This window comes from Corapipo altera, unplaced genomic scaffold (genome assembly GCF_003945725.1).
Source record: "Corapipo altera isolate COAL_440 unplaced genomic scaffold, ASM394572v1 RXGC01000072.1, whole genome shotgun sequence".
NCBI lineage: Eukaryota > Metazoa > Chordata > Aves > Passeriformes > Pipridae > Corapipo > Corapipo altera.
The window spans coordinates 399,911-422,983 of record NW_020884943.1 but is presented as its reverse complement, the minus strand read 5'-3'; the positions used below and the strand labels follow the sequence as shown (position 1 = coordinate 422,983).

General features: G+C 48.6%; 3 protein-coding genes across 5 annotated transcripts in view; 2 read left to right on the top strand and 1 right to left on the bottom strand.

Annotated features, from left to right (window-relative positions):
• Nucleotides 1-4,928, top strand: part of EPS8L2 (EPS8 like 2) — a 47,916-nt gene extending 42,988 nt beyond the window's left edge. For both annotated transcript variants that reach the window (XM_027662117.1, XM_027662118.1), the window contains exons 18-21: nt 526-667; nt 2,570-2,753; nt 3,137-3,269; nt 3,604-4,928. In XM_027662117.1, coding sequence (XP_027517918.1) covers nt 526-667; nt 2,570-2,753; nt 3,137-3,269; nt 3,604-3,675 — 531 coding nt within the window. In that variant the 3' untranslated portion in view covers nt 3,676-4,928. The remainder of the gene's footprint in view (nt 1-525; nt 668-2,569; nt 2,754-3,136; nt 3,270-3,603) is intronic.
• Nucleotides 4,929-7,061: 2,133 nt separating this feature from the next.
• On the top strand, nt 7,062-13,658 carry TALDO1 (transaldolase 1). The gene is made up of 8 exons (XM_027662148.1): nt 7,062-7,313; nt 9,322-9,445; nt 9,873-9,980; nt 10,548-10,679; nt 11,095-11,270; nt 11,422-11,619; nt 12,729-12,874; nt 13,434-13,658. The coding sequence occupies exons 1-8, from the start codon at nt 7,217-7,219 to the stop codon at nt 13,464-13,466; spliced, it is 1,014 nt and encodes a 337-aa protein (XP_027517949.1). The 5' UTR covers nt 7,062-7,216; the 3' UTR covers nt 13,467-13,658.
• A 2,620-nt stretch (nt 13,659-16,278) lies between these two features.
• Nucleotides 16,279-22,851, bottom strand: GATD1 (glutamine amidotransferase like class 1 domain containing 1). Of its 2 annotated transcripts, none has more exons than XM_027662160.1 (8): nt 22,733-22,851; nt 21,838-21,914; nt 21,485-21,590; nt 20,867-20,974; nt 20,059-20,153; nt 18,840-18,933; nt 18,046-18,157; nt 16,279-17,543 (listed from the first exon to the last, which is right to left on the bottom strand). In XM_027662160.1, exons 1-8 carry the CDS (start codon nt 22,788-22,790, stop codon nt 17,534-17,536), a joined length of 660 nt encoding a protein of 219 aa, XP_027517961.1. In that variant the 5' UTR covers nt 22,791-22,851; the 3' UTR covers nt 16,279-17,533. The 2 variants fall into 2 exon arrangements, with proteins under 2 accessions (XP_027517961.1, XP_027517962.1); XM_027662161.1 differs by having other exon boundaries at nt 16,279-17,540.
• Nucleotides 22,852-23,073: the final 222 nt, after the last annotated feature.

The following is a 23,073-nucleotide window of genomic DNA, read 5'->3' as shown; positions in this document are numbered from 1 at the left end:
TTAACCTAAATGTCAAAAAACTTTCCAGGCTGCTCCAGGAGCTGGGCAGCGGTCCTGCTTCACATCCCAGTTACAGAGGAGTGAGGCTTTGCCTTCCAATGGGATTTCTGTTTGTTTTCTCCTCCTGTAAGGATCCTTTTGCTTCCCAAGGAAGCCCTGTGAGCAGTAATTTCTGCATAGCAAGAGGCTAAAGGGCTGAGTCACACATGTGGGAAGTCATCTGCAGCAGCAAGGAAGCACCAACACCACATATGATAATCATGACACGGGATGTTAATTTTGCAGGGATGTTAATTCCCTTACACAATCCTCACCCTTTGGTTTGGGTTGCTCATTCCCATGAGAACCCAGAAATCACCTTCTTCCATGCAGCTCCACCTGAGGTGCCACCAGCCCCACACCAACACAGGGAGAACATGGCAGTTTGTCCCTCTGCGAGTGAGAGGCAAAAAGTTTAAGAAAGTGAAAAATGGCCAAAAAAAATTCTTACACCTTTTTTTTTTTTTTTCCCCCTTTTCTAACCAGTCTAACCAGAGGTACAAAGGAGACTTGAGCCCCAGGGGCTATGGACCATCCAGCCCAACTCACAAGATGCCTGCGAGCTACGCCGGGGACAAGTGGGGCAGTGAGATGTTATCGCGCAACTCTCCCCAGGACGCCAAAGAACGTACGTGTCCCACGTGTCCCACGCTGGGCTCCCCTGGCTCTGGTGCTCCGGGCAGGGGACAGACCTGCCCACGGTGTTCCCTCTCAACTGCACCTTTTAGTGATCAGCACTAGAGCAGCAGTGGGTTTGGAGGAGATTCCAAGTGGTACAAGAGCCAAGAGAGCAGCCCTGGTGTTCGTGACTCACCTCCCGGGCTCTCAGGGAGCCCAGGACAAGCAGGGCAATAAGTGATTACCAAGTCCTTCCTTCCAGCTTGACCTCCCTCCTCCTCTTCCCAGGGACAGTTTCTTTTCCCTTCCAAAACACTTAAGTGTGTCTAAGCAACCACACACACTCAGATCAATCCCTTTCTCTCGCTTCCTTTGCTCCTCTGCTGCCACACACACAGCACCCACGTGCCCTGTTCCTTCCTGTGGTTCCACAGAATTCCCAGACAAACAGGAGAACCACATCACAATTCCCAGACAAATAGGAAAGCCACTCCCTCACCCTGCACATGCCTTGGGGGGGGTCACAGAGCAGGAGGGAGACCAGGAGCCCCGCTCACCTCACCCTCTTACCCCAGCCTGTTCATCCTCTGTGGACTCCTGGAAGCAGGAGCCCTTTGGGACAGGGGAGAGCCCCATATACGAGTGGACACGTCTGTTAATAACACCAAGTTATTCTCCAGATCCTTCAGGAGTTTCATGGGAAAACTGATACTAGATACTGTGTCACTGGAGTTTTTATAGAATCATAGACTGGCCTGGGTTGGAAGGGATCTTGAAGATCATCTTGGTTCCAACCCCTGATTTTTATGAGTCTGTTGCTCACTCCCAGTTTGTGCTTCCTGCCACTGCTGTTCAGCTGTGGAGCAAAACCTGGAGCTCTGAGGACCTGAATCAGCAAATTACTTACTAGAAGCAGCAGTCAGGACTGGAAAAGAACCCAGTCCCAAATCTCTAATTGCAGATTCTCACAGAACTGTCCTTCCACATCAGGCAACAGCGAAGGGGTGATATGGGAGGAAAATAAATGGCAACGCAGGGGCAGACAAAAACGGGAACCTGGTTCCCTGAAACACCAAATCCATCCCTCCTGACCCCTGCTGCCTCACGTGGGCTGGGGTTCTCCCCTCTTGCTGCTGTGTCTGCAGGGCAGTTCCCTTATTTCAGCAGCCCAAAGGGAACTAAATAACTCAGAAACAGGAAGATGACCAACTGAAGCAACCAGACATCAGGGAAAGGGACCCTGTCCCTTGTCACCACCTGACAGCACCGGTGGGAGCAAAGACACTGCCAGATCAGGTTTACACCCCTGAGCAAACCTCAGGCAGAAGCTCGTGGGGGTTGTGGGGTTTCATGTCCCTTGGCTGAGGTGTGATGGACAGGGGGAAGTTACACACGTGAGAAACAAGACTGGTCTCAATGTAAATTTGTATCTAAGACAGGTGAAAATGAGGCTCTCGCCAGTCACACTGCAAGAAACCCAAAGCCAAAGCTTCTCAGAACACTCAGCTGTCATTTTTGTGATCCCTCCTCTCCATCGTTCTGGAGAACTGTAGAAATCCCAGTTCCTCCCAAAGAGAAAGCAAAGTTTCAAAAGCTGAAGGGAGGAATTGGCTTGGGAGGAAAAGGGAGATCCCCCACTCTGCTCCAGCAGCCTCCAAAACCACAGTGGAACCCTGTCCACATTTGTTCCTGGTGGAATTCTGAAGGTCAAAATGTCACTGCTCCAACAAAGCACTTAAGCTTGTTCTTTAGAACTAAAATACAAAAGTAAGCACTTTCCTGGGGTGTATTTACAGAGTTAATGAAAATGCTGAGCCACATTCCAATTTTCCTTACAATTTCCCTGCAAACACATTCGTTTAACAGGATTTCTGACTGAAGACTTGATTTCATTCCCTGCTTATTTCTACAGAACTTATTCACCAAATGGATGAGCTGAATGACGAGCTGCTAAAGAAGATCGCAAACAATAAAATTCAGCCTCCCCACAGGAATTTCAAAGTGGAAAAGCCCCAGGAAGTTTTTGTGCCCCTCACCTTCGAGTCCAGCACCGAAGAAGTCAAAGCTTGGCTGGAGGCAAAGTCATTCAGCAAAGAGTAAGATCTGCTTTTTTGCCACGTGAAATGCTGCTCCTTTATTGGAAAAAGAGCAGGGGAGGCCACTTGCAACATCTCAACTGGGTGACAAGTCACTTGTATTTACTTACAAAGCCTGTGTTGCAAACTGCATTTCAGTCCTGGTAAATCCAGGCTCTGTAACCAGGGCATTCGGAGCCCAAACTCACTCTCTTTCTTTCTTATACATAGTTTCCTGGAGAAAACTGCATAATAACTAACTAAACCCAGGGCCTGAAACGCAACTGGGATTGCAGCTGCCACCTTGGCACAGCTCCAGGGCCTCATGATGTGGCCCTGGTGCAGTGCCCAGCCCTTCCATCTCTGGCACAAAGCCATCATCTCCTCCCTTTGTGTCTTCCCAGGACAGTGGAACACCTTGGCATCCTCACTGGAGCTCAGCTCTTCTCCCTCAACAGAGAGGAGCTGAAGAAGGTGTGTGGAGATGAGGGAAACAGAGTATACAGCAAGATCACAGTGGAGAAAAACCAGCTGGAGGTAAGGATTTTTCTGGATAATCCCTACTTTACCAGTGTCAAATATCTCATTAAACAGGCATTTTAAGAAACACAATGGAAAGAAACAAAAAAAAAAAAAAAGCAACCAAAACCCACACCACCAATCAAACACATCTAAAAATTCTCAAGGGGCTTTTAAGCAAAAAGGCCCCAAATCCATAAGGCAGATCCCCATTTCCACTAATTAATCTGCTTTTTGCTAATATAATGTATCTCTTTGAAACTAGCTTGACCCTTACAGCATGAATCAAATGCTGTAATTTGCCTACAGCTCGGAGTTCTAATTCCAACTTCCTGTTTTGTTTCCATTGCAGAAAAGCAGAGGGGAGTCAGAGCTCCAAGAAATCATGAAGCGCCGCCAGGAGAGGATTGATTCCGCTAATTAAACCCTGTCTGCTTTATTTCAGCTCTTAGTTCTAGTAGTGCAGAGAAAAAGGGAATGAAAGCAATGATCCCCTGGCCAGGCAGGAGACAGCAGTGCTGCACTTTGGGTCTGGCTGCCAGCAGAGTGACAATCCCTCGAACACTGTTGATAAGGGTTGACAATACGACCATGTCCCTCTGGGAAAGGTGTTTTAATATTGCATGAAGTATTTTTTTTTATAACTGTGTATTTTATACTGGAATTTTACGTGCATGCGGTCAGAGCGGGACTCACACGGGTCTGGATGAACGACAAGGGCCGGATTCAAGCAAAAAGAGACCCCACAAAGCTTTTGTCCGAGAGCTGTCCCTGCTCCCACCCCCTCTCCAGCACGGCTCGGGAAGAGCAGGCACGGAACAGCACTGACTGTTTAGAGTCTGGACCACGGGAATAAGGCTCTTCCTAAAATCCTGGAACGGTTTGGGTTGGAAAGGACCTTAAAGCTCATCCTGTTCCAACCCCTGCCATGGGCAGGGACACCTTCCACCAGACCAGGTTGTTCCAAGTCCCATCCAACCTGGCCTTGGACACTTCCAGGGATGGGGAGTCACCACCTCTCCGGGCATCCTAAGGCAACCCCCTCCTCATTCCCTCCTCCCCCTGCACAGGGCCTGTGACAATTCCCTGCCCTCTTTCTCTCCTTCCCACCCCCCTTCCCATGCCCCCTCGTTGGACAAGGCTGGAATGGCAACACACATTCCCAAAGACTGTCTGCTTCCTTAAATCCATAAACCAGTTATTGCTGGCTTTGAACAGTGGAACTGAGATTTCATTGCCTAAAAACGAGCAGGAGTGACAAAGGAAGTGATTTGAATACAGAAATAGGTGAGTTCCCCCTGCTCACCCCTGCTTAGGCAGAGCCTGGGGCTCAGGGCAGCTGTGCAGCCCTTCCCAGTGACACTGATCCTGATTTGGAACGTTGTGGTGTTGCCAAACCCCGCCTCAAACCAGGAGAAGATAAGCCCTGACCATTTGCTCCCAACCCAGTTACACCCACAGCCCTTCCTAGGGTGTTGGTCACCTGTCCCCACCTTCACGTTTGCTTTGCAAAGGTTCAGCTGAAATGACTCCTAAATGTCTAAAACCCAAAAGCACGCTGGGAAAAAGGCTGGTTTAGCACAAAATAAATGGCCACACACACACACAAAAAAAAAATATATAATTTAGCACAGTGTTTTTCATCATCATATTATGTGAATATGTATATAACAATCTCTAAATAGAGGTGAGGAAAAAATCCCTCTCCCTAGAGACAGGATGAAGTGATTATGCATCAAAATTTTACTCAAGGTTTTAGAACTCGAGCAAGTGCAGAGTAGTTCCTGTCCACAGTAAGTTTGGCACATTGTATTTCTGTCTCTATTTAAACTTACAGACCTACCTGATGGCAAAGCAGGAAAGCAAACAGCTCCAGAACTGCTCCCAGCACAGGGAGAGTTGGGTTTTCTCCTTCACACCCCTTACCTTTGGCTGGATGGGATTCAGGTCCAGGTTCCACACCTGTGCTTGCCTTTACCTGTCAGGAATGGTCCTACCTCCTTTAAAGTGCTTGTCTTCACACATTCAATGGAAAAAGCTTTAAAACAGTGTCTGGGGGACTTGTGTCTAAATCTGAGAGCACCAACACACCTCAATTTTGGCTTTACTCTTCAAATAATGTGTCTTATGGATGTTATATTGTCTTTATTTGAAACAGGAACTGGAGTGCAGGCAGGGAACTTGCAGGGGAGGATCGTCTTTTAGCCCCAGCCCTGTTGGAATCTGTGAAGGGCACTTACCTTGTCAGGGAGGGATGAAGAGGACAATCCTCCTGAGAAGCCCTGGCTCTGGAGTAGGGTGGAGATGGGAAGCGGGATGGCAAGCACAGGAGGAGAAATAATTCCTGAAATGAAAACAAAACCAACTGTTGAGCCAGGAAACGCACCACCTTCCTTTCTTTGGGTGTAGAGGAAAACAAGTCCCACAGATTTATAGTCATTAGGGATTATAATGGGACTGTACATGACAGTTCTGTAAAGCTGGGAGCACGGGAGCACTTCCTAAAGTAAATATCTCAGCAGACCTTACTGCAGGAGTCACTTTTATAAATTTTCAAGTGACTGAGCTGTGCATCTGTTCTACTTGTACTGCCTACAGACAACGCTATAAAGTCCTGTACATTGATGTAACTGAAGGAAGGAGAAAATGATATAACCATGCACTGTATAAGATTTATTAAAATAGTTAAGTTATAACTCCATCTCCATCTCGTTCACTGGGTTTTCACAGTGGTTTGTCACTGAGTCTCAGAAACTCACCAAAATGTCTGAAACCACACGTTTCCTTTGGGTTTGGGGGACTGGCATTCAACAGGAAGGATGCTGTGGCTTCGATAGCAGTATCCAAAAATGGGGAGGGGGGGAGGGAGAGAAACCTCACACATGGTAGGAATTAAATGCCAGGAAAGCTGCCAACTCGTCACCTCGAAGAACAAATTTCTCTTACCCCTGGAACTGTGACAACACATCAGTGTTTTCACACACAGATGCTGTCCAGAGCTACATTTTGCACTGGTAAGCTAAAAATCCCCAATGCTGGTCAATGCCAGCTTAGGAACAGCACAGAGCAAAGAGATGCCACTTTACGTTATACTCTCTTGGGCTGGGCAAAGCATGAGAACGTTGTACAAAAGCACATTCTTGCTTATCAGGAAGGGAAACTCCAGTGGCAGCTTACACCATTGTAACAGTACAAAAAGAGGGGACAGCATGACTCGGAGCCTGTTAGACAGCCGAGTGACAGATTCTCTGACATTTCCAGCCAAGTGCCATCCTCTGTTTCAGGAGCACGACCGCACTAACAGGATGACCTTTTCTAGAACCTGAAAAAAGTTGGAGCGAACGAACAGCCCAAACCACGTGCCTTGCTGGGTTGGGGGCTCTCTCACAGGCTGGAGCTGTGGCTGCCTAGCCATTTCGAGCCTTGCCGCGACAGCAGGGGAGGAAACAGAAAGCGCTGAGCTCCTGCAGCGGGTGAGCACTTCCCTCAGCGCTGCCTCCCCCTCACAGCCCGGCCGCCATCTTGTGCCAGCGGCGGCGCCCCGACCCCGCGCGGCCATGAGGGACGGGTGGCTCAGGCGCTGTGCCCGGCCGTGGGGAAGCCTCCGGGGGAGGTCCAGGGGCCGGAAGATCCCAGCCCGGGAGATCCCGGGGTGAGGAGCTCCCCCGAGCCCACCCGCCGGGGGCAATGGCTGCATCAGAGTCGCCAAGGCGACCACCCGCCCCGACCCTCAGAGCCACGACCCAGCCAATCAGAACCGCGCTCCCTCCCGCTGCCCCGCCCCGGCTCCTCCCGGCCGGGTCAGCCGTGTGTCGGCGCTCCCGATTGGCTGGCCGCCCCCCCACCCCTGGCCGGGATTGGCGCGGGTGCCGGGAGCGCGCGGGCGGCGGGTGCGCGCGCAGGCCGGTCCCCTCCGGGCACGCAGGGTCCTTTATAGGTGGCTGGAGTCCCCCAGAGCCGCCGACATGTCGGTGTCCCCCGTGAAGCGGCAGAAGATGGAGTCGGCGCTGGACCAGCTCAAGCACTACACCACGGTGGTGGCCGACACCGGGGACTTCAACGGTGAGGGGCGGCGAGGGGGGGGTCCTGTCAGTGCACCGTCTCCTTAACCCCCACCCCTCCCGGCAGAGTGGGCGCGTCCGGCTAAAGGGGCGCTCGGCGGGGGCAGAGCGAACCACCCTGCGGGAAGGGGGGGGCCCGCTCGTCCACTCCCGGCCCCTGCAGCCGGCAGGGCAGAACCCGCCCGCCCGGGACATTTTCCAGACCCTCCCGTGATTTTCTGCTAGTGTGCCCAAACCCCCACGCTCAGCTCCGCGTGCTGTCAGTAAGAACTGCCACACTCTAACCGGGCTCTGAATTCGGGCTTTTTTTTTTTTTTTTTCCAGCGACCTGTCTGGATTTGGGACTTTTCTGGGGTTTTTTCAAACTCAAGGCCAGGTTGGACGGGGCTTGGAGCAGTGTGGGCTAGTGGAAGGTGTCCCTGCCTATGGCAAGGGGTGGAAGTGGATGATCTTTAAGGTCCCTTCCAACCCAAGCCATTCCAGGATTCCATAAAAATATTGCCAAAGTGCTTTTGGTTCCCCTTATCTCCTGGTAATGAGCCAGCGTGCTCCTTTCCGAGAATGGGAGGTGGCCTTCCATTATAAAGCCATTTGTTCCCAAGCTGTCACTGCCCAGTGCCCTGCTTGGTCCATCAGAGCCAAAAAATCCCTCCTGAGTATCTCTGGGTGGCGTAGAACAGCCCTGGAATCCCATCCTGCCCTCCCCAGGCCTGGTAATCCCTAATCCTGGATGTGTAATAATAACCAACCCCACATGGGAACTGTCAGATGTCTCAGGGCAGTAAATTTAAGGTGAAGGGAAGAGGCGGCGGCAGCTCAGACAAAAAATACACCGTGCGGTGGCCGAGGGGGTGGTGGCGTGCAGGCAGCAGGAAGGACCAGGGAATATCCCACAGGGATCACTAAGTCCAGCTCCTGGCCCTGTGCAGGACACCCCCAGGTTGTCCTCTGGCTGCCTGTTGTTACCTGGGGGGTCATTCTTAGAGCCCAAAACAAGGCAAGAATCCCACCTGGCTCCGCTGAAGGTGCAGTCTCTGCCAACGCTGGTTCCCCGTTGGGTTCGGTCCAGAGCAGGAGTTTCACTGAGGTGCTGCTCTATTTTAAGCCATGTCCACGTGAATTAAAGTTCTGAAGGATCTCTCCAGGATCCTGATCGTTGCCTGGGAGGGATCTGTGGAAAAACAAGACTTATTTTCAATACAGCTGGCACAGTTTCACAGTACAGTTGCACTCTCTAACTTTGGGGGTTCATCCCTTGTGCAAAAATAAAAAAAAAAAATACTGAGGAGAAGGAGCTGGTAATAAGTGTTTTGTTATTTTTTGACGTTTAACTGCGTTGTTGAAACTGCTGAGGGGCCTGCAGAGACTCTGCCCTGTTTGCCCAGCCAGGCTCTGGTGCCAGGCTGTGATTACAGCCAGACAGTGTAAGTCACAGCCTGCTTTGGTAAACACTTGGCATCACCTGGAATAGGTGCAGTCCAGGGCTTAAGGTAAGACAAAGGGTCAAATACCTTCTGGAAAGAAGAAAGCCTGGTAGTACAAGGAAATGACAAGGCCACTGAGAAACTACAACTATTTGGAAAAGGTTTAAAAAGCAGTAAGAAAAGTTGCTGTTCATCTGTCCTGGTCCTATCCTTGGACACAAACAAGAGCCTGAATTCCTGACTGCCAGAAGGGAAGATTCCCCTGGTCTTTACTCCCTTCGGTGATTCCTGAAGCTCAGTTATGCTGGCTGGGATACGGTTGGAAATCAGCACCACTTCATCATTTCTACAAGTCTGTATCTTTTGGGCAACGTCTGTTGTTTATAAAATTTGAAGTTTGCTGTCCTTCGTTCCTGCAGCCCAGTTGTTCCGTACCGCGGCACAAACACCTCTGAGCGCTGGTGTGCTCTGCCATTACCAGACCCTACAGCCACAAGCGTTCACATCCTCAGCCACCTGAGTAAAAATCCTTCTCGTTCCTGAGGCTGGCTGGTTGTTTTAAACAGCCTGGTTTTCCTTCCTCAGCCATCGACGAGTACAAGCCCCTGGATTCCACCACCAACCCGTCCCTGATCCTCGCCGCGGCCCAGATGCCGGCGTACCAGAAACTCGTGGATGATGCTGTTGCCTATGGGAAGAAGCTTGGGGGGTAAGTCAAGAGGGCTTTAATCTCAGGAGACCTATGTTTAAAATGCCTTATTTATACAAGCATCGTACTGGGCTTTCCCCCTCGCGCATTTGGGGGTTTATCTCCTGCCCCAAAAAAGGCTCAACACCGAAAGAGAAATTCCTTATGCTTGTTCCATATGTGCCTCCCCTATTTACCAGCTCACACATGGCCTTCCTTGCACAGGAAAACAGCAGCTTTATAGGAAATAATGTCCAAAGGCTAATCCTGCCAGCAGGAGCAGAGGGCAGGACACAAACACAGAGCAGAGTACAAGCGGCTCATTTGAACTCTGGAATTTGATGTTAAACAGGCTGTGAAATTTGATCTTCAAATCCATGGTAAAGCGTAAACGTACCTTTTTTTTTTTTCCCTCCTCCCATATGCTTTTGCTTCTTGTGGTTTTCAGGTCAGAAGAGGAACAGATCAAAAATGCTTCTGACAAGCTTTTTGTATTGTTTGGAGCTGAAATCCTCAAGAGGATACCCGGCCGTGTGTCCACAGAAGTAGATGCAAGGTTGGCTCTTTTCCCTCTGGGTTACCCTGGGTATTTTGTACATAGAAAAAGAGACATGATGTGAGCTGGAGAAAGGTGCTCTTGCCTATAAGACTGTCAGGATTTATATTGTTCATATTTAGAAGTGTGGCTTTCCCTTAGTTTGACTAGAACTCTGTAAGAAAAACAAGTAACACCGACCTTGGATTTTTGTAATCCTCCTGTTGTTTCTCAGGCCAGAGAAGCCTCATGCTTCCACTCTTAGTATTGCTCATTCTATTCTCTGTGATTGTATCTGCTCAATTTAGCAAGAGATCTGTTTGAACAGTTTATTTCAAGACTTGCACAGGATTTGTCTGTTAACCTGCTCGCTGCCAATTTTTTTTTTTTAATGCTCGGCTTCTGAATTCATTATGAAAAACTTCCTCTTTGGGGGGCTCAGAGTCCAGGAGGGACCCTAGAACAAAAACCCGCTGCTGGCACATTTCTGTCCTGATAAAACAGGACAATGTTTTTCCATAGAGGCTTGGGGGGGGAGCATATAAAACAAATGATCAGTTCTGAGCAGCCCTGCTCTTGTCTCAAAAGGCTGTCGTTCAATAAGGAAGGAATGATTCAAAGGGCCAGGCGCCTCATCGACCTCTATAAGGAAGCAGGAATTGGCAAAGATCGGATTCTCATCAAGCTCTCTTCGACATGGGAAGGAATCCAGGCTGGCAAGTAAGTCTTTGTGTGCCTGGTGTGCTGACTCATGGCATGCTCCTGCCTGTCCACAGGCACCTGACGGGCGCATTCTGACCTTAGATAAACAGTACTGCTGAAGGCACGGCATGAGGAAGTCTGTCACCAGCAGGGAAGGTGCTCTGCCACAGCTTGCTGTTGAAATAGGAAAAGTTTGTTCATACAAGGGCCAGGCCACAGTTTCCTGAAATGTCCTGCTAAGCTGGCTGCATTTGCCCCAAGGAACAGCATTACTAAAACATCTGCTGTTAGCTTAAAACCTCAAAGCTTATCAACTGTGCCACATTCCTAACTCAACTGAAGGAATTCAGGAGATTGAACCTATCAGCTTGTTACTGGAATATAAATTCAGTAGGGGAGCAAAGTGCTGTTCTAAGCCAGCCTGTGTCTGCAGGGTCCTGGAGGCAGAGTATGGGATCCACTGCAACATGACCTTGCTGTTCTCCTTTGCTCAGGCTGTTGCCTGTGCTGAAGCTGGAGTTACTCTGATCTCCCCGTTTGTGGGAAGGATCCTGGATTGGTATGTTGCAAATGGAGACAAGAAAACCTATGAGCCTTCAGAGGACCCAGGTAAACACATATTTAACGCTGTTAAGATGCCAATAGCTACTCATTCAAACAGTTTACTCATATAAACCCTCTTATGACAAAATGCTGGTTTGAGCCTGTTCTAAATAATCACTTAGAATCGTTCTTGAAGTTGCTGGCTTCTCCCTTTCAGGAGTGAAGAGTGTCACCAAGATCTACAACTACTACAAAAAGTTTGGCTACAAAACCATCGTGATGGGAGCGTCGTTCCGGAACACGGGCGAAATCAAAGCGCTCACAGGCTGTGACTATCTCACCATTTCACCCAAACTCCTGGCAGAGCTCAGCAAGGAGCACATCAAGTTAACTCCCACACTCAGTGTCAAAGAGGGTAAGTCCCCTCCTGGATCACATGGCTCCTTCAGTCTCCCTTTCTTCTGGAACTTTAAAAGAGGCTGGGGTTCCACTCAGTGCAGTGGTGCTCGATTCCATCCTGCTTTAGGGACAGTCTGATTTCCTAAAGGAAATATTGTAGCCTCAAAAGGAAATACTGTAGCCCCATTACAGCATCACTGCTACAATTGCAGACGCACCTTTAGGGTCTTGGGTCCACTGGGTTTGGAATGTGCTTCCATCCTCTGCAGCTCTCCCAAGGGGACAGGGAGAGCAGAGGGAAGTTTATCTCCATATGCTCGGGATGAAATTTCACTGAATATTAGCAAAGATGCCAAACTTGTTTAATCTTAAATCTCTAGACATGCCAAAAGGTGTTTTCCCTCCAGAAATCATACACAAGACTGAGTGATTGGATCTAGTGACACTGTGCCACGATGGCTTTGAATGCTTGTTCCCATTGCACTGCTTCAAGGCCAGGTTGGACAGGGCTTGGAGCAACCTGGTCTAGTGGAAGGTGTCCCTGCCCATGACAGGGGGTAGAACTGGATGAGCTTTAAGGTCCCTTCCAACCCAAACTGTTCCAGGATTCTGTGATGCTCTTCCTTTTCTGTAGCCTCATTAAAATGCTGCTTTGCATCTCAGCAAACAAGCTCTGCACAGCTGTAGTCATGGGTTGCTGCTCCCAGGGTGCTGGCTGGCCTGGAGGCCTGTTATCAAGCGAGCTTTTGTTAGTTCTTGCCAAATAAAGCCCTGATTGTTCAGAATATTTGCTCAGAACTCTCTCACTGCTGCAGGACTGTTGCATAATTCCCTAGAACAGGCCTCAAAGTGCTGTGCCATTCAGCAGCAGGTACAGGAACAGCACACACATACACTGTGTTTTAAGACAAACTGATTAGCCAGATTACCCTTTTTCTCCACCTCTTCTTCGCCCCCCCCAGCCATATCAGGAGCACTTCCAATCTCACACCCCAAACTGTGCTCCTGCAGCAAGTCACGTTGAAAGTATTTCAAAATCTTTCAATACCTAGAGGTGCTCAGAAGCCTAAATTTGATAAGAGTCCAATCACCCGGCTCGTCTCTGTTCCTGCTCCCCTTGCACAGCTCAGGCATGTGACCTGGAGAAGATCCACCTGGATGAGAAGGCATTCCGCTGGCACCACAACGAGGACCAGATGGCTGTGGAGAAGCTCTCTGATGGGATCAGGAAGTTTGCTGCAGATGCAGTTAAGCTGGAAAGGATGTTAAAGGTAGGTGGTGTGTCCCGCTCCTCCCAGGCACTGCAGCCAGCCTGCAGTTCCCTTTGATGTGGCTGAGGATTGAAGCAAGTCTGATCAGGCTTTTGGACACGTTCTGTGGGACAGGCCACCTGAATTCAGTGAGCTTGGTAATCTTCACTGCATGCCAAGAAAAGTGAATGCCAGGGGTGGGCCACACCTGCAGTTTGGGGCCTCAGGCAGGGTTTGGACTGGCAGCTCATCAAGATAACACCGCTGTCAAAGTGAGGAGTCCTTCAAGTCTGATTCTAAACTCATTAGCTGTCAGCAGCAGCACAAGACACAAATAATCTGCACATAGTGAGCTGGAAATAAATCATGTTTGTACTTGGAGGCACTGAGAAAGCACAGATCTGCTGTCAAAGTCACCTGTCAATTTATGGAGAGGTTTTCACATGGGATTCATTACACTGTGTGGGTTTGGGGGACAAATACTCAGCATCATACCTGATTCTAAGCACTTGGTGACTGACAACTCCTTGCACTGTTCCCAAACTCTTCCTCAGCTGCTCTTTGTTTGTTCTCTTTGCAGGAGCGAATGTTCAGTGCTGAAAATGGAAAGTAAAAGCAAGAAAAACCAAGCATTTCCCTGAGTGCTCCAGGCTGAGCAGATCACCTGAGGTTCAGTGGATGTACAAATGTCTTACCTGTAAAAGTATCATGCTGTGTATGGATAGATTTCTGTATCATGGTTGTTGGTTTTTTTTTTTTTTACCAATTTGCAAAGGGACAAATAGAACATCAAATCCTTGTGGCACTTTTGTCAATACATGCAAATTAACCCAGACCTGCCTGCCTTGTAACGTGGTCAGTTCACTTCTGCAGCAGACACCTGAGAGGATTTTTAATCTCTGAAGTTTTCATAATTGAACTCCTAGTTCAGTCTGCAGCCCTACCACATTGAGGAAAGCAGTTTTGAATTTCAGGCACCTTTAAAGGGAAAACACAGGTTTCAAAAGCCCCTCTCGGTACAAAACACACAGGTACTCTTATGAGAGATACATATGTGAAAATTATATGTATAACTTATTAGTTTATGTAGGCCCAGTTCCACGAGAAGTAGACAAGAACAAGTGACAGGACAAAGAAGGAAATGGCCTCAACTTGTGCCAGAGGATGTTTATTGGATATTAGGGTTATTCTTAGGGATATTATACTCTGGAAGGGTTTTTAAGCACTGGCACAGCTGCCCAGAGGAGTGGCTGAGTCCCCATCCCTGGAGGGATTTAAAAGCCATGTGGATGTGGCACTTGGGGACACTGGTTAGTGGTGGCCTTGGCAGTGCTGAGGGAATGGCTGGACTCTGTGATCTCAAAGGTCCTTTCCAACCTCAGTTATTTCACAATTCTCAGAGATTCCTGCTCACAGGTAGACACAGTTAACTGTTTCCTGACAAAGTTGCCTGAACTTTACTTTTTAAAAAAGGGAAAAAACACAGTACTGAGGCTACAACACTGACACACACGTGCTCTACCCAGCTTGAGTAACACAAGGGAAACAAGCCAAGGGATCCAGTGATCACTCACAGCAGTGACACAGCAGTGACACAGCAGCACTGTTGTCAGGACATCCATAACAGCCTGGGAACAAAGGGACAGCCAGCTACAACCAGACACGGACACCTGGGGCTGCATTCCCAGCCCTGCCCTGGGAGTAGTGCCAGTCTGCCAGAGGGAGATGAAGCCACCTCAGGGGACTCACCCAGCCCCTCTGTCCCTGCAGGTGTCAGAGGTGGGAAGCAGGCCAGGCAGAAAGCAAAGCTGTCCAAAGGGAGCTGACCTTTTCCCTGTCCAAGTCAAGCCAGCATTAAAAAGCTTCACCCGCGTGCATGGAATCTGTCACCTCAAAGCTGGGGCTCAAATTAAACTCAAGTGTTCTCAGAGTTGCCCAAGAGACAATAAAATACTGCAGTGAAAGGGGAAAAAAAGAGGCAGGACAAAGTCCCTCAATCAGAGTTAAACCTTACTCCACTTACCCACAGCCACCTCAGGAGCTGAGGGGGCAGGAGATGAACAAGTTATGCTTGAAGTGTCACAGGGTCCCTTACCTGCCTCAGTGGCAGCTGCTGTTCCCCTCTCAGCACTGGGGTTTCCTCTTCCCTGCAGCACAGGGGGATGTTGGGAAGTGCCTGATTTCTGGGGCTAAGCCACAAAAATCTACATCCTTCCTGAAATGGGGCAGAAACCCAACGACCACATGAACCTTCAGCCTCTACAGCTCTTCAGTCAGTCACACAAAGAACCTTTCCCCCCTAACTCTTCCTCAGCTTCACCTCTCTTCAGATGAAGAGATGTCCCACAGAATCCTGTCTGAGCCCAGCTGACAAACTCCTTCAGGGGTTTCCCAGATGCCCAAACCTCCTCAGATTAAGAAATCAGATGTCTGTCATCTCCCAGAAAGATTTTCTCTCTCACAGTCACAAGGACAAGCTTAGACTCAGGAATGAGGAGCAAATAAAATGTGTGTTTGTGGAGAAATCCCAAAGAATCACTACACACCCTGTAAAACTTGATTTAAAAATGCCCTTACCTTTTGTTAGACACACCCAGAGCCAGTAATACTTGCCAGAGACTCAACCTTTCCAACCTCTTGGGACAGGAAATCTCCCTTCACGACAATTTTTTTTCCAATCCCTGGCTAGAATTAGTCATTCTGTACAAGAACTTGAAGCTACCATCACTAATGGCTTCAAGTTGTGCCAGGTCGGATAATGGGGAAAATTTCTTCATGGACAGGGTTGTCAAGCATTGGAACAGGCTGCCCATGGCAGTGGTGGAGTCACCATCCCTGCAAGTGCTGCAAAAAATGTGTGGATGTGGCATTTGAGGACACAGTTTAGTGGTGAACACGGTGCTGCTCTGATACTTGGACTTGATGATCTTAAGGTCTTTTCCAACCTTAATTCCAAGACCCTATGATGTTAGTGGCTCCCAATTCATCAGCAGGATTTCTAAAGGTGACACAATCCAGCCCAGCATCCAGATCCACCTCAGAAGCTTCTGGCACACACCTGCACACATCACTCCATTCTCCCTCAGTTTTCCAGGAGCAACTCCATCTCTGAGGAGGAGATAAAAATGGCTGTGTGATGGGAGAGAGTGAAAACACACACACAGAAACTCCTCTCTGTCTGCTCTCATGTGGGAGGAATGAGGAAGCACCACAAAATCTCCAGGCACTGTACTTTGTCCATCAGTTTACTACCCAACAGAGGTACAAAGAGCAATTCCAACAGGTCCCAGATGCCACAAAACAAGGAAAAAAAAATAGCCCAGTAGTGAACTGATCAAAGTCTGCAGTGGCCCCAATGCTGTCTGCTCACCTGGCAGCTCATCCACAACAGAACTTCATGCAAGGAATGAAAACAGGACACGGGGTAGACACCAATATTCTATTTTTTACAGGCAAGCAGTGAAAGGTGCAATGGATTTTGGCAAAATCCCGTGGAAACAGTCCTAAAGGAGATACAGACTTGTGGCCACTCAGACTCCCACTTCACACTCAAGTTGTGGCTTTCCAGATGTAAAGTGTGCCCTGAAGGTGTCAGCATAAAACCCCTAAGGAGACTTGTCAGGAATGAAGATTTATCAAAGCCATTTGATAATTTCTATCAAAGCCCAATTTTCATTTCAAAATTAAATTCTCTAGAATGTAACAGTAGAAGAGCCAGCAAATCCCACAGCAGTTTGTCTTTTAAAAAAAAAAATCACACCAAATTCTTGAGACAGAGCTAAACAGTTGGGTTTCTACAGAAAGGACAAAGTTACTTTGACCTGAGGACTTGTTACAGTCAATATTACCCCAGTAAGAAAACAAAAATGTAAGTCCAAAGGTCCTTCCCTTCAGAGCACTGTAGAAATGTTGCCCACTATTGCAAGAGGGAACAAAAAAAATCGATTACCTAAAAGTTAATTTATCTACTTTCCAATATATTTATTGTGTCTGAGCCTGCAAGAAATATTCTCAGTCTGGTTATTCCTTTCCACACTCAGCTTCAAGCCACATGTGCAGCTCAGAAGGAAGGAGAAGGTCAGATTCCAGCCTGCAGCTGGTTCCTCAGATGTGATCCACGTTATCTGCCAGCATTTTTAGTCCCTTTTGTCCATGAAATTCCAGCAAGGGGCAGCAGCAACGTACTCCCAGAGAGGAATGTTTTAAAGAGAACAAAATCCACAACACAAGCAGCACAAAGGAGAACAAATAACCAGCTGTGAGATCACGTAAGAATCCGCTGAGCAAAACTTTTTTAAACACAATTCCAAGGATGTGAACAGGCAAGGGAGAAAACAAAGGGCACCACTGTGCATCAGAGTAATGCCAGCCCAGAGCAAGGCCTCCAGCTTCAGCCACTTGTGTTCACAGCACCAACTGGGGGACAGGTTTCAAGAGGACAGTTCCCTCACCCCTGCAGATTGAGGGTCTAGAGAAGCACTGAGCAAACGCAGCAGCAAAAAATGCAAGGGGGGGGTTGTCACAGTTGCTTCATCCACTTGGTACACACAGAACCTGACAGGGCCACTCCACTGTCACAGTCACTTCCCAGTCCACAACAGGGATGTTTTATCCAAGAGCCAAGGAAATCCTCAGCCTGCTGGCTCTTCATCCATCCCAGTTGCAGAGAGACCTGCTCCTTCATTTCCTGCTGAAGGAAACACAGCCAGACATGACACGACCCATTAGTCCACAGCCAGCACAGGACCTGTAACACACATTGCCCTGAGCAAGAGAGGATTTTTGGGGTTATCTACATGTGTTCTTCTGCCTGACAAGGTGACAGTCAAACAGCCAAGCCACCTCCAAAGGAATTAAGTCCATTCATTCCCAGAATCCTCAGTCAGAACTGACTCGGTGCTAACCTGACAAAGCTCAAGAAACAAGAGATGTTTCTCCTACTAAAAATATTTAGTGAAGCCTATTTAATATTTTATTTTACCAGTTCCACTATAGCTATGCACTTCCCCACGCATTTTAATGTTTTTCAAAACAATCAAGTGCTTTCTGCCAACAGATACAACTGCCTGAAGAGCTTGATCAAGAGCGATGCTCACTTCATTAGTTAACCTCTTTGTAGGGACAATATTCCTGAAACTAAAAGATGCTCACAGCCCTGGCTGCTCCCAGTTGTCACCCCCACCTTGCCTCACCTGACATTGCAGAGAATCAGGAGGTTCTGGACAGCAGGGAGGGTGGAATTCTCGTTCTGCCCCGTCACCAGGTGCCTGTCCAGCACGACATGAACAGCGCCGGGGCTGCTGGCTGGGCACAGGAGAGAGCACAGCAGGGACAGTCAGGGCACAGACACAACAGGGAACTGCTCTGACCTGACACACCTGCTGGGTGCTGAGCCCTAACCCCACACAGGGACAGCCTCAAGCCCCTGATCCTGCAATGATTTCCCCACAAAAACCTTTTCTGAAAGGACGGGACTGGCCCCTTTGATTTGATGAGCACCAGGTGGGAAGGCACATACAAGCAAGGAGATTTTCATTACAAAGACCTCAAAGTATGTATTTTAAAGTTTTGATTACCTTACCATTCTTATGCAAGTTGTAATCACCATGCTACAAAAATTAAATACTGATTTTCTGGCCAATTTTAATACCCCAATGTGCTCAGATCTACCAGCAACTGCTCAGTGCCCCAACCAGAATTTTTAAAGTTACCTCATTCCAGACAGAGTCACAGAATCCCAGCCTGGTTTGGGTTGGAAGGGACCTTAAAGCTCACCCTACCCCCTTGCAGGGACACCTTCCACCAGGCTGCTCCAAAAGCCCCATCCAACCCAGCCTTGAAAAATCACTAGTAAATTAGGGAATGGGAATGCCAGGTGAGATACCCTGGCAGAGTCCCACTCAGCTGGGTACAACTGGCACACAAACACCCATTTGCAGAAGGGAGACCCCAAAGTGTGAAGTCCTGGACACCAGGAGTTACATACCACTGAATGTAGCTCCAGAATCCTTCACAAAATCCTCCACAATAATGGACAAACTGGCAAAATTCGGCTCCCTCACCAGTTCATATACAGAGGGCTGAAAAAAAAGATCAAAAGGAGATAAGTTTGTCTGGTTTTTTTTACAGAAAAAAAGCCAAGCAAAACCCACACATTTCCCTGCAACTCATATTCCTGTTCCCTCTATGACTCTCCCAACCAAAGGACCACGTGCAGCTTCGATGGATTTCCTGCAGGAAGCAAACTGACAACTTTCTTTATCTCACTTGAAAGCAAACACCAAACAATTTCTGTACGTGTGATTAACCTCAGGGAAGTGCAGACCTGTCAGACACAGATATTTGGACACAGATGCTGTGCCCAAATAACAGTAATCCACCTCAGAATGAGCATGGGAAACAAATAAAGAGAGAAAAATTTAAGAGCACTCAGTTCAGCTTTTACATGCACAGGAGGAAATGTCATTTTATGGTTTCCATACCAACTACAGTTAGGCCACATCACATTTTAAAACATTTAATCATGGATAATTACAATCCATGCACAATCCATAAGTGAAATAGAAGCACATGAGGACATTGATAGCATCTGAGCCTCCAAAAATCTTGATTTCTTAATTTTCATGCAAATTTTCAACCCTAAAAGCTGTACTATAGAGATTTGCATCACCTTGGCACACCTGCCATTACAGATGGACTGTGAGGTGAGAGATATGGCTGCACATAAAATACATTATCAGCAGTAACTGGCTACTTCAATTACAAGACAATTTGTACAATCAGCCTTTTTCCTGAAGCTTCCTCTTATCTTTTTTCCTATGACTTCCTCTACCTTTTAAAATGAAACAGCACCTTGAGAAATAACTTGCCCTAGAATTCATAGAACCAATAAAAAAAAAAGCCTCTTAGAAGTCTTCAGCTATAAATCCAAAGAGCTGAAGTGGGAATTTCCAGCCTTTTATTGCTTCAGTTTGAAGTTTACTGCACAGTCAGAGGGAAAACACTCCACATGCCAGTCAGAGTGGGATAATCTGCCCATGCACTGTGTTGGGCCCCTTGTCAAAGACAACTCTACACCTGGGATAAACTCAGCATAGCAAACTGATGGTTTTTATTCTTAGGGAATTTTAGGTTAAGACCAAACCCACCCGAAATCACAGCAAGGGAAGTCCCCAAACAGCAAGTCAGGCAGAAGCTCAACTTACCCCTGTCAGGCTGTATCCCTGAAAAACCCAGGATTTGTCCTCATTGGTGGCACAACACAAAGCTGCCACTCCGTGTCCAACAGCACAGATGGGCTCTAGGGGAAGAGATTAAAGCCATTTGTGAGCATCTTCAAACAGTCAAAACACAGGAGAGTGTGAGGACATCGCCCTCCTGCAAGAGAATTACACTGCACTCTTCATATTCTCTTGGGCTCTAAGGGCTTTCCTGCACACTGCAGTAACAATTACTGTCTATGATAAGATTTATTATAATTATTATTATAACAATAAGAGGGAGAATAGGAACTGCCCCAGTCTTGCAAGAAGTTAACAGCTTGTAACTCCAAGTCCAGAGACAGCAGCAAAAGCTCAGACATGAAGCACACCCAAAGTCTTAACTCCAGCCATAATGATGATCCTGGGACATTCCACACTTGGCTCTGAACCTTGAATCCCACTGATTTCCACAGAGCCATTTCTGTATCACTGTAAGGAAGGGAATCCTCTTCTGAGACAAGCTTGGAAAAGCTACTGGTATTGCTTTAAGATACTTTAAGACCCCCTTTTTCCTTCAAGACTCTCCCTTTCAGACACTTTGGGAGACTTTTCTTTTAAGGTTTCCTTTCCTTTTTTAAAGACCCTTTTAAGATATTTGTCCCCCCCCCTTTTAAGACACTGGTTTTCCTTCCCAGCTCTGAATGCTCTTTAACTACCCAAAACACTGAAGGCATTAGAAGGCAAGAGTCCTGCAGGAACAGCACAGAACCCACTATTTTATTTACCAAAACGACCAAGGACGTTCACCTACTGCTCTCAGTGCTGAAGTGCTGCAGGATCTTGGCCAGGTAGCCGCTGTTGGCAAGGTCAGTCACAGCCCCAGGGCAGTTTGGGATCAGCAAGGCGTGGTACCGAGCCCCTGGGCAGGAGGAAAGCGTGAGCTCATCCTAACACAGGTTACAAACAAAAAAGCCTGACCATAAATACGCTGCAGGTTTGAAAAAAAATAGGACAAACCCACATACAGAGGTGAAAAATGAACTAAAGAAATCAACAGAGCTACGTGGGGTAGAGAAAAAGGTCCTTGTTAGGGCAGGGAACATATTTTTAATGAGCTGTGCTTACCCAGGCAACATTTACAACTGTTCTGTCTGCTCGCTTCCACTTCAGCAAAATATTTATTTTTAACCAATAACAATGTAGTGTGTGTATATATACAAGAGATGGAGATGTATATATTAAGAGAATTACCAATCCAAGGCAAATAAGAAAACAAGAAGGCAGTTGCCAGGACTTCCTCTTAAATGAAAAATAAAGAACTGCAGTTGCCACGGTCTTCTCTTGGAACACAAGTTTTATGCCTTTCCTGTGTCGTTCTTCCCTGAAAACCTGGCCCTGAGCAGCACCTGCTCCCTGGGGAAGCTCTCACCATCAATGGACTCCAGCTTGGCGGGGTTGGCGTAGGATTTCATCCGGAAGTCCTGGATCCAGCGCATGTTGCCCTCGTTCACATCCACAAAATCAATCGACTTCCCCTGGGGACAACACGGTTCACACGGTCAGGATCCCTGCACAGACACCCACCACGCCTCCTGAAGGACAGCCACGGGGGAGTTTGGGATGCTGCAGCTCTCAAAAACCTCAAGTGTTCCATTTTTCCCCCCATTTAATTCATTCTAATAGTTCTCCCTCCTGCCAAACTTTGAGTGCGATTCTCTCACATCAATCAAGATATCAACTGGCTCCAGACTGAAATCACAGCATTTGCCCATTTTTACTCACCCCAGGAGTTGCAACTTGCAGGTTAAAAGCAGAGCTGGCCAGGGTAAAGCAGTGAAGGAAGGACTGGGCTGAGACACCTGGAAAACAGATTCCAACACCTTAAGGAAACAACAGCAGTAGTTTACTCCCAGCCACACTAGCTCAGTTCATCTAGGAAGGCACATTAAAAAGCTCATCTCAAAAGCTTTACATTTTAGAGGGTTTTTTTAAATGATTTATGATTCTATGATTATAAGATGTAATAAGTGTACAATCTGCATTACAGGTGAGCTGTATACTGAAGAACAGAATCAGAGAATCCAAGAATGGTTTAGCTTGGAAGGGACCTTAAACATCAAGAAATTCCACCCCCTGCCATGGGCAGGGACACCTTCCAGGTTGCTCCAAGCCCCGTCCAACCTGGCCTTGGACACTCCCAGGGATGGAGCAGCCACAGCTTCTCTGGGCAACCTGTGCCAGGGCCTCACCATCCTCACAGGGAAGAACATCTTCCCAACATCCCGTTTAACCCTGCCCTCCTTCAGCTGAAAGCCACTAAAGGCACACGCAGGGGGTCAAACCAGCACGGCTGCACCAGGAGGCAGCACCTGCAGCGCAGGTGTCCGTGTGTGGGGAACAAGGACAGCAGCAGCAGCGTGTGCGGGGAGGGCACAGCCGCGACCGCGGGGCTCGGCACACACACACAGGGCTGGCAGGCCATTGCCAAGGCAGCTGCGGGGCGCACACACACGGAGGACAAGCCCCGCCAGCGGTGCAAACACACGCGGGAGCTCACTGCCCGAGCACGGCGGGGACAGCGGACACCGCACCGACGAGCGCCCAGGAGGGCGGGGGCGCGGAGCACCCGCGGCCGGAGCGAACCTGAGGGTTCCCCCCCCTCCCGAGAGCGCCTCACCCGCGGCAGCGGCGCTGGCGACGATGAGGCAGGAGGGTTTGGCGAGCCGGTCCGACATGGCGCGGGGCGCGGCGGGGCCCGGCCGCGGCTGCGGGGGGGGAGGCGGCGGGCACCGCCTCATGCGGCCGCGCATGCGCAGCGCGGGCAGCGCCGAGGGGCGGAGCGCAAAAAGGGCGGGAAGCGCTGAGGGCTTGGGAAGAAGCGCTGAGGGGCGGGAGGAAAGGCGGGAAGCGCCCTTAGCGGCCCCCAGGGTGCCTTTTAAACCCCCGCAGTGATCATGGGAATCACGTGGCGCCGCGTCGCACCTGAAACTCCTTGCACTTGTTTTTATTACTTTTCCC